This window comes from Mastigoproctus giganteus, chromosome 7, assembly GCF_048544385.1.
Source record: "Mastigoproctus giganteus isolate SK-2022 chromosome 7, ASM4854438v1, whole genome shotgun sequence".
Lineage (NCBI taxonomy): Eukaryota > Metazoa > Arthropoda > Arachnida > Uropygi > Thelyphonidae > Mastigoproctus > Mastigoproctus giganteus.
In genome coordinates, this window is record NC_143581.1 from 188,448,083 (window position 1) to 188,461,801 (window position 13,719).

The following is a 13,719-nucleotide window of genomic DNA, read 5'->3' on the forward strand; positions in this document are numbered from 1 at the left end:
CACCAACGCCAATAAGTTTTCTTCAACAGAATACTGGGATGATATTTCAACAGCCTTCAAGGCGCCACCGATTTCTTTAGGCACATCCTTTTGAAATCCATTAGCCACGTTGAGTTCAAAGATTCTTCGACGTTGTTTTTTGGTTTTAAAACTTTGGACTGCTTTCTGGGAACAGACATGAGTGCTTTTATGCGCAATATCTTTGGTTCGTAGTAAGTCAAGAAGCGATCCTTTCGGTTAACTGAATATGCAAGCCATTAGCACTTCTTAAGACCATTTCTGCAGTTAAAAGGAGTTGATCTCTTTGCTCTACTGACTGAAGATGAAAGTTTCGCAGGACGTTAGCTATGACTGTTTTCTGCTCCATCATAGCAAACCTTTGCCCTGAAAAAATACAACGAAGTAGTTAGTTGGATTTTGTATATCTTTCGTTTTAGCGTTAATTCTAAATTAATTTAAATTTAAAAGAAAACGCTCATTTCAAATGAACCTTCGTACCAATGCAGTTTCTTGGACCAGCAGAGAATGGAATATATGCGTAAGGATGTCTTCCTGCGCAGTTTTCCAATAGGAACCTTTCGGGGTCAAATATTTCAGGATTTGGGAATACCTTCGGGTCACGGTGGAGCATGTAAGGTGAGATCATGCAGGTGGTTCCTTTAGGGATCGCGTATCCACCTGAAAACATCAAGAATAATGTTACAAAAGTATCTGGTTTGTCCCAACATTTCACAGGTTAAATATTACAATTAAAATCAGTAATTCTTCAGAAGGATACTCACAAACGGTGATATCTTCTTTCAGATAACGTCCGATAACTGGCAGGGATGGAAATAAACGTTGACTTTCCTATTTATTCATTAAAAACAAATTTTAATGAAGGACATTAAAGATGGAGAAACTGCAAATTGATTTCTCCTCAGTATTTAACTTCTCAAAACAATATTACTCTTAATTCACTTACCTTAATACAGCATTCCAAGTACCTCATCTCTCTGAGATCGTCTACAGAAACAATTCGGTCTCTGTCACTGCCAAAGATTGAGTCTAATTCTTCTTGAATCTTGTTCTGGACTTCCGGATAAAGACCGATGTTGTACAAAGTCCAACTAATCCCCATAGCTGTGGTGTCGTGGCCCTAAAGGTGGCCCCGAACGAATACGAAATGGAAAAGATTAAAACACTTTGACAGTCATTATATACTAAATATTATAGCGTATAATAATCCTTATACGCAAGAGGATAATTTTATATTCTTTATTTTAATTATCAAAAGAAAGAACTCACCGCAAACATGAACGTGTCCACTTCTTCCCTAATGTCTTCCACTGACAAGTCACTGGAATAAATGTGATGATGTAGTAACAAATCGAGGAAGGCACGTCTTTCTCGTTTTGCTCTCGAGCCAAGTTCTTCCTGCTCGCTGATCGTATCTTGTCCAATTTGATTAAGCAGCTCCTGTTTGCGCTCTTTGATTACCTGAAAGAAAGAGCAATTGCTAATGAGAAATACAAACTCTTTCCGAAGCAGGTTGGGCAGATAAATGAATTATCTATTGTGTCTGTGAATTGTGTGTGTTTTTAGGACCGGTTTTTACGTTTTGATCAAAAAAAAAGTAGCGATTTTGATCAAGATTTTTCAAATATGTGAAAAGTAGAAGGTGCAAGATCAGGCTGTACGGCAGATATCATATGGTATCAAATTTCAGCTCCAATACTCCTTTTTTTCGTGAGTGCAATGAATATTCGAATTTTAGAGCTTAATTTCCCTTCATTTTGTTCTTGATTTAACAATAATTTGATTAATCAAATTCTCAGGAAGTTTCAGCTGGAAATAAAACGCAAAAACTTTCAGAATAGAACTAATTGGTTGTAAAATACTACGCAACAACCAAGCTTGATATCACAATAACGCTTCTGTTTGCTTACACAATTAACAGAGGATTCCAAAGATCGATAATCATGTCTGCCTCTAATGACTGTAATGGAATTTGACAAAAGGTGATAAATACTCTTGACACCATGTAATAAATTCGTCCATTCTAAAGGGCGCAATAGAAGCGTGTTATCTTGATTGAAATAGCTGATTAAGTTACGTTACATATTCTGCTTGCTGTGATGGATGAGTAGCGCGTGTTGTTCTTGCCTGCAAGGGCACCTTTAATCACACGGGCCACAGAATTAATCAGTACTGACCGAGATAAGCCGCTGGCTAAGTATACCACTGCTCAGCTTGCTTGCTAATTAAATTTCATCGACAGAATGTGCTCAGAAAATTTGTTATTGCATATGATTATAACGTAGAGTTTTTATAAATATGCTAATAACGTTATTATTTAAACTAATGATGTTAGGGGGCAAGGGAAATTTACTAACCTTCATGGAAAAGTCCCTCATGATCATCATGCATTTCATGTAATGTCTCCCAGTTGGAGTGTTGTAGTAAATAAAGTCGGGCCACAGCCAGGGTTTCATGACTCGCTTTGAAAAGTTTTCAGATACGCTGGAAGGGAAACAATAATTAATCGAACAGAAAACCTTCTCAGACATTATCTTACATTAAATAAAAGTACAGAGTTACATAACAAATAGGCTAATCTTAGAAGATTTATAAAGGCGAATCTTTTAAACGTAAGATCATCCGTATTATTCGATAAATGAAAGAGTACTCAAAGTCCTGATTGTAATAGACATTGGATAAGCCTTCCCATAAGGTTTGGAAACTTAAAATGAAATCTGGGATGGACGTTGACTTATTTAAGCAGCTGTCGAGGAACGTTGACCAATGTGTCTATCGAGAATTTGCTCCACGACAATGTGGGTATAAAATGGTTGATCTGCTACATGGATGGCAAGAAAATGTGTCTTTGGAGTTTTTCCCAATCGCCATCATCTCCTGACCTCACCCTTCATATTAAATGCACCTGGTTTCAATATTTCCTCACCAGAGGTGCAGGTGAATCGCCGCTTTTCACTCGTTTTGAGTTCGACTCCTCCGATCTCTAAAGGCCTCTTCAATCGGCATTGTAATTAGTCGATCTCAGACAACAAAGTAATGTTTCTTCCCATGAATTATTCTGGGATTTTCAGCCTACATAACATACCAATCTACTGGACATCCCATTTTTTTGTATAGACGAAAGACATCTCCCATATTAGGACTAATCAGCCGATATGATGGGTAGAATTGCTTCCAATCGCTCACATCCATTCTCGTTTTTTTCGATTTTGCAGCAGGTCCTGACAGAAATGGGAACATTTTGGAAGTTTCGACAGGGTCGATGCTTTCGTGATGAAGTAGTCACTTCTTTCATAGTATGTGTAGGTGTTTGCCCTAAATCACGCAAGGCCTCCCTTGCGTTGGTAAAATGGGGCATCGATTGAGCAAAGCTTCAATGATTCTAAGGGACTCAATAAAATTCCAGTTTATCTACGACAATTATAGTTTATTATGTCTCTTACAATGTTCCATCGTTATTCTTTTGTAACCGGAACCAATTCTGTTTTTTTGAGAAAGATTTCGCCAGTTCTTGGATCTAATGATGTTCAATGTAACTTGGAATAAAATGTAGCAATTTGACTGCGAGAATATTTTTATTTTTCAACAGTCTCCTGCGACGCTAACACTTTTCTCAAAGATACTCCAAGGTTTAATTCCTGCCAACAATTTCTTGTGGTTAGCTACCTAACCAGGCGCCTACAGCATTCATAGCAAAACCAACTGCAAATTTCCTACCCAGAAATTATATCCAAAAACGTCTATATATCTCTTGATACTTACACGTGCAAGGCCTTTACATATTCTGCATCCGCATTCCTCAAAGCCCCTATGGACTTTCCCATGGCAGTCTCTGAAATGAAAATACAAATCCTGAATAAAGCAAATTTCATCTCTGGACAAATCTACCACCAGAAGGCGTTGGAGACTATGCCCTGAACATAAGGAAGTGCTAACTTCGCTTTAACACGCAAAAGTTCTTAATTTAAAGGAATCACTTACCACACAAGATATCGAGAGTACACAGAGTGATTGGAAGAGTAATATCGAAAGGTCCACGCTCTACTTTCTCCTTGAGGACATCTACAAGGACACGAGAGTGTTCGTCGTGCACTGGTTGAAAATCGTCAAGGATTCGGAAATGGAAGGAAGGAGTCAGAAGTTTCCTTCTCACTTTCCACTTGGATCCCGAACTAAAAATGATTTTGGAACAGTTTAGAGTGAAAATTATGATATTATTTATTTTAGCTATAAAATGACATTATTTATTGCCAATTGAAAGCTGTAAATATCGTTAAATTATCAAAAATCAATAAATAATGAATTAATACGAGTTTAACTAACTTTGATTATTTATAATCACTGAAATGAATATTAATTTTTATGGTACACGTTAAATTTACATTTACAGGACTCACGTCATATATGAGGGGAAATGTTCTTACCTGGTAATTAAACCTTCCTTAAACCAAGGTTTCAAAAAATCGTACATGAAAGATTTATCCAATATGGTGTTACTACTCAGCAAAACCTGAAATTTTAAAATAATAATAACTGAAATTAAAAATTTAATATTTCCCGATTAATTTCCAATAAAGTATGCACAAATAAAGAAAAATAAGTCTCATATTAGAGTAAAATACGGAACTGCTTATGGTATTTACAACTTTGTTTCCCAAAAGTCCAAGCGATTTATAGTCTGTATAATTTTATTTATAAAAGAAATTAGTTTGTTATGTTATTTGACAATAGATGGCAGCAGTGAACAATTTTCCCTTCGTACATTTGGTACAATCTATTTTTTTTTTCTGTTTTTTTTTTTTTTTCAACAGCATCTTTCCCCTTTTTCTTGCCTCTCCGTATAATAAAATTAATATTTTATTATATAGCAGTTTTTACATTTAAATATGTTATATTTATCGTGTTTTATAACATATAAAAAACAAATTATTTTAAAATGTACGATTATTTCTTATTATGCAGAGATATTTTACTAGCATAAAAGTATATTTTTCAAGATTAATAAATAATTAGTTAATAATAATTATTATTATTACTTCTATAATTAACTGTTAATATTATTTTTAATGAAATTATTACTTTTAGTACAAAATTTGTCAACAAAGAATAATAACACAATATTCTAGATTTAAAAAATCAAAAACATATAAAATTTTGAATGTTTAACTATAATAAGGTCTCTTGTGGGGACATAAATATATTTAGCATGGATTAACCCATCTTTAATTTTCTTACCTCTACAGTTTCTGGTTGAAAAAAAACGACCACTGGACGCAATCCAAACCAAACCCCCAGTATTTTCTCTTTATAGTACATATGAACAGTTCCACAAAACACTTGGAAAGACACTTGCGGGGGAAAGAAAAAAAATAATCAAAAGTATATAAAAATTAAGGCATTTAAGTTTATAATTAAATATCAATGAATTAATGAATATTAAAAACTATTTATTATTAATATATTCAAGATTAAATATAGTAGAATACAGATTAATAAAAATTAATTTTTCTTTTCCAGAAACACCATTCTTAGTTCAGCTTAGCAATTATGAATATATAGGGGACGAAAAAGTAAACGTAAAGTGAAGCAATGAAATTAAGCTCAAACTTTGCAAGTGATGCTTCTACATCTTCAGTTAAGCTGAGTGGTTGAAGTAGAAATGACGCAGGTGGTGCCATCTAACGTCGTTATCGGAAATCTTTAATATCAAAAATCATTTCTCTAGTCCTTTTATCGAGAACGGATTTATTGAGAACTCCTCAGTTCAAAGCCATCATTTGATGAAGTTAAGGGATGATTGATTTAATTATCAAGATCTTGATTTAATTATCAAGAGCATAGTTTAGCTTCCAACTTTAAAACGAATATTAATAAAAGCTGCGGCTGTACAAGCTCAAGAATAGATAAAGGTCAATATTTATGTACAATTCGTGTTCATATAAAAACATAATAAATTAACACGCTCGTTATTTAACCTCTTAAAGGAAAAATTTATTTTTTTAATATTTTAACGGACACTGGTTGGCTGAAGAAATTCATCCCTTTGGAACGAAGTCCCTTCTTAATCATAACATTCAAAATGTTCACTGCATCTGAAGGCCAATAATTAGACTGACACACGCGGTCTCCTATCCATTATAATAATTAGATGCAACTGATGTTTCATCCCTGAAGGAGCTCTCCTACAACCTCCGATGTTCCACGTGAAATTCATATAATTATCACCATCTCGTGACCCTGCAAATCACGAGGAACTTGACGAATTTCTCCTTGGACGAATTACTCTCTGTACTCTGACTACATTATCAGCAAAGTCATTTCACTTGGTGATTTCAATGCTCACAGTTCTGGTATCCATCTTCCAGTCTTATCGACCGATCTCGCAGACTTTAACACTAATGACCTTTGCGAACTGTTTTCTACCAGAGAATCCTAATCACTCGATCTTTTTCTCACCAACTACTCCACAACATTGTAACAGCTGTTCTACGTCAAATTCTGTGATAAAGAATCAAAATTATGTCCTTCTGTTTATAATGTGCAATCTATATCAATCCGATCTTTCCAACAAATCTCTTACCATTGAAACATTATTCTGAACGGATCCTTTTAATTTGAAAAAGAACGCAACTCTCAAAACTAAGAGACTAAGTCTATAAACATACTTCTGGAGTTAAATACTTCTACACTGTACTCAATAAGTGTTTTACAAGGTCTCAATGCATCGCAACCGACCAGTCGATGGTGATGGGTCATTTGCAGATCCCTGGCTTGGTTGAGCATCAAAGTCCCCCATAGATCATCTAAACACCACGTATATCACTATAAGTTCGTTTTTGGGATGAAAATCCAGCAGTATTTCCTCTAGGGGGAAGGGTCCAGACTATCTGGCGATTGGCCACTAGAAAAATTAGCCTTCGGAGTTGTAAATCTTTCATTAATTCCTCAATTATTCTCTTCCCACTGCCTAACCACGTGACTAAGAGCGCTACAGGTTCATTAACCTCTCTGGAGATTATCATAAAGTGCTCCCGTTAATGACTGTTGTTCTGTTCACGTTACAGAATGATTTTCCTTTCAAATACACTTGAAAAATTGCTACTATTCAATACCAAGAACAACCGTTGAGTTAACAGAAAATTTCCATCGTATACATAATTAATAAAGCGAACTCCGATGTTTAATAAAACAGAATGAAGAATGACGTTTGTTCTTTTTTTGCTTTTCTTTTTTCTTAGTAATCCAAATGGCATCTCGGCTCTACCAACAATGGTTCTGTGAGCAGGAAGCTTTGCCGAATTTGCCCACAGCGCACTAATCAATACAATCTGACAAGCGTGAAGTTCATCTAGTGAGAAACTTTATTCAAAGCACAATATTTTAGCCACAGTCGGCTTACCTCTTAGTCAAACAGAAAACACTTTAATGCTCCTGGCCCAACGCACATGTTGACAATGACGGATTATTTTAGCTATACCTCGAAGGCCAAAAAATAAAGAACTGTCAAATAAAGAAAGTGTTACCGTGTATTTCACACTGAGAGATGCTGTGCAAACAGTGACTAGCTATTTGTGCGAAGGAAAGGAAACTACTTACGAATGAATCGAAACATAGAAACAACAGATGAACTTCAACGTCCAAATACTATACTACACTGCCAAAATATTAGGGATGACAGTTAACGATTTTTTTATCCTCTAGATACAGCACTTATGAACTATCTGCACCGATACATGTGTCATCTCCGCTTTTGCCCTATTAGACTATTTATGAATTAATTGTGTATATGTAATTATTAAATATCATGGGAGAGTCTTTTGTGACGTTTCTCGTAGGATGATGTTTCTGGTGAGCACAAATTTCAAATGAATATTCCTTGGAGCTTTAATTCAGAACAGATTTCCTCTTCAGACACTTCCATGAGGTCCCTTCTGCGATGACCACGGGATGAATTCAATGTCTTGTGAGGTGTAACTGTGTTTGTCTGAATGTTTTGTCACTTGTGGTCTCTACAAGGATGTCGCCTGAGCGAAGCCATTTCGCTGTTTTAGGAGAGCCTGCCAATCCTTTCAACCTCTTCTGGATAAAGAAGAGTGACAGACATTTTCCTTAAAGGTTTCTCACTTGTAGAGTGCATTATCAAGTATCGGAGTGTTGGACATGATATGAATTCTGTTTTCTGCCTTTTTGCTGAAGTGCCATTATCGGTGTCAACATCTAATGTTTCAGGCAGGCATTAGGTCAGGGCCCCCAGGAAAAAACACTTATCAGGATTCAAAGTTTTTTCTTTTATATTGGTTCAGCGTCCGGACTCCCCACCCACCACATGCCCAAATGGGACACCCATTACCACGCAAGTAATAAATGACTTCGGGAGTGGGACGCTATACACGCACAGCTGCCAGCCTGAATCCTATCTGTCCATCGGACCATGGGGTAGGAGCATAGCATTGACGCTCGCAGGCGAACCCATAAGTGATTGATCCTAGCCGAGCCATCTAGGACTATCCCCTTTTTGTCTAAGTGGTGTGTTGAATTTGGGCCTCCCTCAACCACCAGGATTCCCTTTCCGAATTTCCACAGGTCACAGCGCGCGGCAAACACGCCGGATTCCTATGATACTAGTCTGGAAAGTAAGCTGTGGGCGTGGAATCTTAGTGCTGCTAATCTGGAAGCCCAGAAGCATCAATGGGAGATCCCCTCACCACGTACAGGTTCCTACTTCGAGGGGTATGGCACAGAACGAGAGTTCTTCGATTAAAGCAAAAGTCCTAGAAATAGCAACTAACACCTTGGCGTGACACAAATATCTTAAAGGTATTATCGAATCACGCAAAGGAAAATGAATTTGGATGAACTCAGCTGACAAGCGACATGTAGTCTTAAATGGAAAAAAAAGAAATTGTGTACCGCCCCTATTGATAACAGCATCAGTTTTAGGCACGCAATACCATTCGCCGAGCTCATGATGTGTACTTTACTATCACTTGTAAATAAAACGAGAGGTTACTACTGGCTCAATCAGGTCACCTCTGTCCCCTTTTGCCGATCTTTTTTTTTTTTTTTTTTTTTTTGTCTTTTTTCAGATGTGGTCTCCATACTTGAACACAGTGTTCCAAATGTGGTCTTACAATTGCCTTATACAGTGGGATTATGACCTTACCATAATATCAATAAATCATCGACAGTACACCATGGGCTTTTCTGGCTGCCTGTTTATACTGCACAGAAAACTTCATATCTGCCCGAATCGTTACTCCCAGATCCCTTTCCTCCTCCACCGTTTTAATTCAACTCCGCCAATTACATAATTTATTTTGGAGTTGCTATTCCCCAAGTGTAAATCCTTGAATTTTTTCCCCATTAAAACATAGCTACTTCTCTGATCATCTTTGAAGCCTGTTCAAATCATCGTCAAGGAGCGCTGATTGGCACTGATCATTAACGCCTCTACCAATCTTTACATCATTTGCAAATTTTAACATCACACCTTCTATCCCTGTTTGGTGTCATTTTTGAAAATGCGAAACAACAGTTTTCCAAGAACCAATCCTTGAGGAACCCCACTCCTGAATTTACGCCCTGAAGAATATCCATTAATCACAACCCACTGTTTTCTTCCTTGCAGCCACCCAACAATCCAGCTTAGAATCTTACCAGTAATCTCAACCCATTCAAACCTTTTACAGTTGTTATTACAATAGAGTTTTCAGGAGCATCAGCGACTAAGGCTATATTGCGCCGAGTATACTGTCCATAAATTGCGTGTGTTCTGAGGTCGATTTCTGTTTGCTGGACGAAAAACAGTAACACATGGGGAACCAAGTCAAATGCTTTGCTAAAATCCAAATAAACCATGTCGAAATTCCTAATAAACTATGACCAATCTTGGAATAAATACATGCCACAAGCTATACAAACGAAGAAGTCGCAATTCACACCGGAAATTCCCGCAGGCATTTCCGTCTGAGTCCGGATGTCGTTGTAATAGTTCCAGGAGCATGAGAGTGATTTTCTAATGCGTCACTGCATTGCTAAGCCAACGTCCCCAACTGTTCATATGGAATGAGCTTTTCGGTTTTCATTCTATAAACAAGGACATCAGCTTTGCTACAGCATTCCACGACGTCACTGTTGTTGGTTTCATTCCAGAAACAGTAAGAGCACCGATGTCGCTTTGGTAGCATCCAGCATCGCCAAAACACTCAATTTTTCATGCCCTCACCACGATGGCTCGTGCCACAAATAGGTTTCACCACATACATAGCAACAGCAACTGTTTCACGTGCGCAAAAAAGGCAAACAGAGTGGGCCAGCAAACCAGAACGTCTTACAACGAGAGTTTAACTTCCAGATATTGACTGGAATTATGGTTAGTCACCCATACGATGGCAAGACTTTTGTGGATTTTCTACAGCAGCGTGTCAGAGAGGCAAAAAGAGGAAGCACTACTTTTGATCTGATTATCAGCAGCGACCCTTGCATTAAGAATCTGCAGATCCTTAATTACTTAAAAGATGTAACTACCGTTAAGGATAAAAGGAGGGGATTTTGCTGTCATAAAGGCATCTACACTGGTCTTAAGAAGTTCATAAATTCCACGCATTGTTAAATTTCAATAACTCTTTTGACGCAGTTCCACACGAACGACATCTGTACAAATTCGAGTAGTGGGGCATTAGGGGCAAGTCACTGCTAAGGAAAAAGGCTGAGTGACAGAAGAAATTAAAGGACAGTGGTTTTCTTGGACTTTGTTAGTGGAGTCCCCCAGGATTCAGTGCTGGCCCCATTCTTGTTTTCAATATTTATTAATGATGCTGATGAATGCGTATCAGGCTTAATGTGTAAGTTTGCAGATGACACGAAGGAACAGGGTGGTTAATGACAGTAATCAGGGTAAACTGCTGAAGAAAAGATCTAGAAAAACTACGCATATTGGCTAAGAATGGCAAAATTGAAGTTAAATATTGACAAGTGCAAAGAACTTCGATGGTATGCAGAAATCTCAGATTAAAGTACCTAGAGTTGCTGTTTTTTTCTCTCTCTCTGATGCTGCGCAAGTTTTCTTTTCTGTTTCGTATTGCCACTCCTGACTAGTACTCAAGGCAACAGCGGATTTATCTTTTGTGGAGCGTTAGATACAACCTCAAGTTTTTTTAACTCTATGCTATCATTAATGTTATCATATTCGTTTATTTATTTATTAATCTAATCATTAATAAGAATAAAGTAGACATTACTGTGCCACAATATGTCCATACACTTTCAAAAGAACTTAATCCACGTAATTATATGGTTCCATGACATATGGATGGTCCTAGAATAAATTCAACGAACAAATATAACCGCACCATCACCTACACCAACACGAGACCAAAAGGGTACTTACATACGTTCATTTTTATAATTTTATTCAACATCACCGCTTTTAAAATTGCTAGCGACACCAAGAAATTGCTCACTCCAGATCCTGGGAGTTTCCTTAAGATTTCGGCTTTCTTTCTTTGCTTCCGATAAAGAGAGATGAACAGCATCAGACCGATAATAGAGACGATGCTTCTCCATAGCGTCCGTAAAGTACACCCGTCAATAACACTCGGGAAATACGACAAAGGAACGTCGGAGACCATCGCTGAAGAAATCAGCAGGACCTCGATCTTGTCTAAATATCTCGTTACTGATTCTCGTGCGAGCTTTGTTTGCACTTCTCGGTGGGTTTCATTCTCGTGTTTTTTGACATCATTTCTGACAGCCAATGGCAAGCCAGTGGTCAAGGTGAAAGTAAGTAGAATAATGACAGGGAATGAGTTACTTCGTTGTAGTACCCGAAAATAGGACAGCGTTTAGTGGACTGTTGGCGGGCACCACTCGCAGAAACGTGACTAGGTCATAATTGCGTGGTGTATTTCTTTTAGGGCAGTGTTTTAGTCTCCGGGGCTTCTAGAGATCACAGAGTATTTCTTTGCCTTTTTTTTAATTAAACTAATGCTAAAGAATTTATCAGAACATGTTCTCTCAACGATCACCACTTCCATGGAAAACAATTTTAATGGTAGGTGGAACTGCGCACATTGCTGCAACTGTTTGGGTTCATTTGACCTACCTCTTGACCTTCTCGTTCCACAGATTTGAACCCCAGTGACTTCTGCCTGCGGTGATGTTAGGATCAATCTAACGCTTGGTCCAGATTGTCGAATTTTATTAATCCTCTTCCACAGCCTTTGCCTTCAAACACGATTTGATACAAATACGAAATTAGAAAGTAGTCATCTGACTATGAGGTCTGCCTTCACGACCCCCTGAGTAGGAGTGCTGTATACGGCTAAGGAATTACTAACCTACACTGCCGCCTAAAAGTTTGAATCACCTTTCATTTTTCTTAATTTTCAAAGTTTTCATTAACATGAGACCAAATTGTTTACCAATTTTTATTAAACTGTTCTTCCATTATGTATAAAAATCAACAACTTAAATAATGTTTAAGAATTATATAAGAAATTTCTAGAAAATCTTGTAAACTCCTCTGACCGTTTGGTCGTCACGGAATATAAACAGAAAATTTATTTATTTATTTATAAAGGACAGATTGTGGGTGCTCGACGAGCTGGTGCCTCGATTTCCCAAACGGCTGAACCGGTGGGGTGGGGTATCAAAGTCCGATAAATCCTTCCTTTTACCCATCACGCTCGGAATTTTACTACCTACTGAACAACTGACACCTCATCTATGCTACTTAGGTCGATTAAATCCGCACTCTTGTTCCTCGCGTGGTCAACGGGTCGCATTCAGTTTTCATAGGTGTGGTCATAATTCAGTGATCACTCAGTGTAAGAGACGATCAACTGAAGAAAAAATGGTGCCACATTGTTTAGTGCCTACAGTCAAGCATGGTGGTGGTTCCATCATCATCTGGGGCTGCTTCTGGTTTTCTGGAGTAGGTGACATCGTCAGAATTGAAGGAATTTTAATAAAAGGCTATAAAAACATTCTTGAACATAGTGCAATATCCTTTGGATTTAGACTTCGTTGAAGAAATCTTATATTACAACGAGACAATGACCCGGGACTCTCTAGCAATTGAACAACAGGAGGGAGTATTTCAAATTATGGTGTGGCCACCCCAATTGCTTATTTAACTTGAGCTTTTATGGGATCATCTAGACCGTCAAGTCCGCTCATCTTCACATTTATGGGAAAACTTGCAGATCTCTTGGAGTTAGTTAAGACACTATTATAAATAGATAACAATTTTATATAGTTTTGTTTTTTTTTTCATTTTGTACTAAAAATTGTAAAAGCAATTGAATATTTGGAATCAGCACATACAAATGTAAAAAATCTGGTTCACCTACTTCAATAAAAATCTGTTTCTTGACACTTCTCTTTCATTCTTCCAAATGGCCAGATCACCTACCCATTAAAACAAGCCTCGTAAATTATAGGTCACTGCATTATAGCTCGAGGAAACCATCACGAACTACGAGCATAGTTTCGCTTACCTGGGTCATTCACGACGGGTTCAATCTCGAAGTACGCTACAGTCATCACTTTCCATAATATACAATGTCATTGTAATTCGTGCAAGAAATTTGGGATAAGTCGCATTTAAATCTCGTTGGAAAATCCAAAATAGTATAAAAAGTATTCTTTTTTATAATTAAGCGAACTCTGCAGCTAGTGCCCAAGCCCTAAATTATTCAA

At 37.4% G+C, this 13,719-nt stretch overlaps 1 protein-coding gene across 1 annotated transcript; it reads right to left on the bottom strand.

Annotated features, from left to right (window-relative positions):
- Positions 1 to 217: 217 nt before the first annotated feature.
- Positions 218 to 13,563, bottom strand: LOC150083479 (cytochrome P450 4V2-like). The gene is made up of 11 exons (XM_090378510.1): positions 13,518 to 13,563; positions 5,254 to 5,366; positions 4,443 to 4,528; positions 4,000 to 4,190; positions 3,781 to 3,850; positions 2,376 to 2,502; positions 1,288 to 1,479; positions 965 to 1,138; positions 783 to 849; positions 499 to 678; positions 218 to 384 (listed from the first exon to the last, which is right to left on the bottom strand). Exons 1-11 carry the CDS (start codon positions 13,561 to 13,563, stop codon positions 218 to 220), a joined length of 1,413 nt encoding a protein of 470 aa, XP_090234636.1.
- Between the last annotated feature and the right edge of the window lie 156 nt (positions 13,564 to 13,719).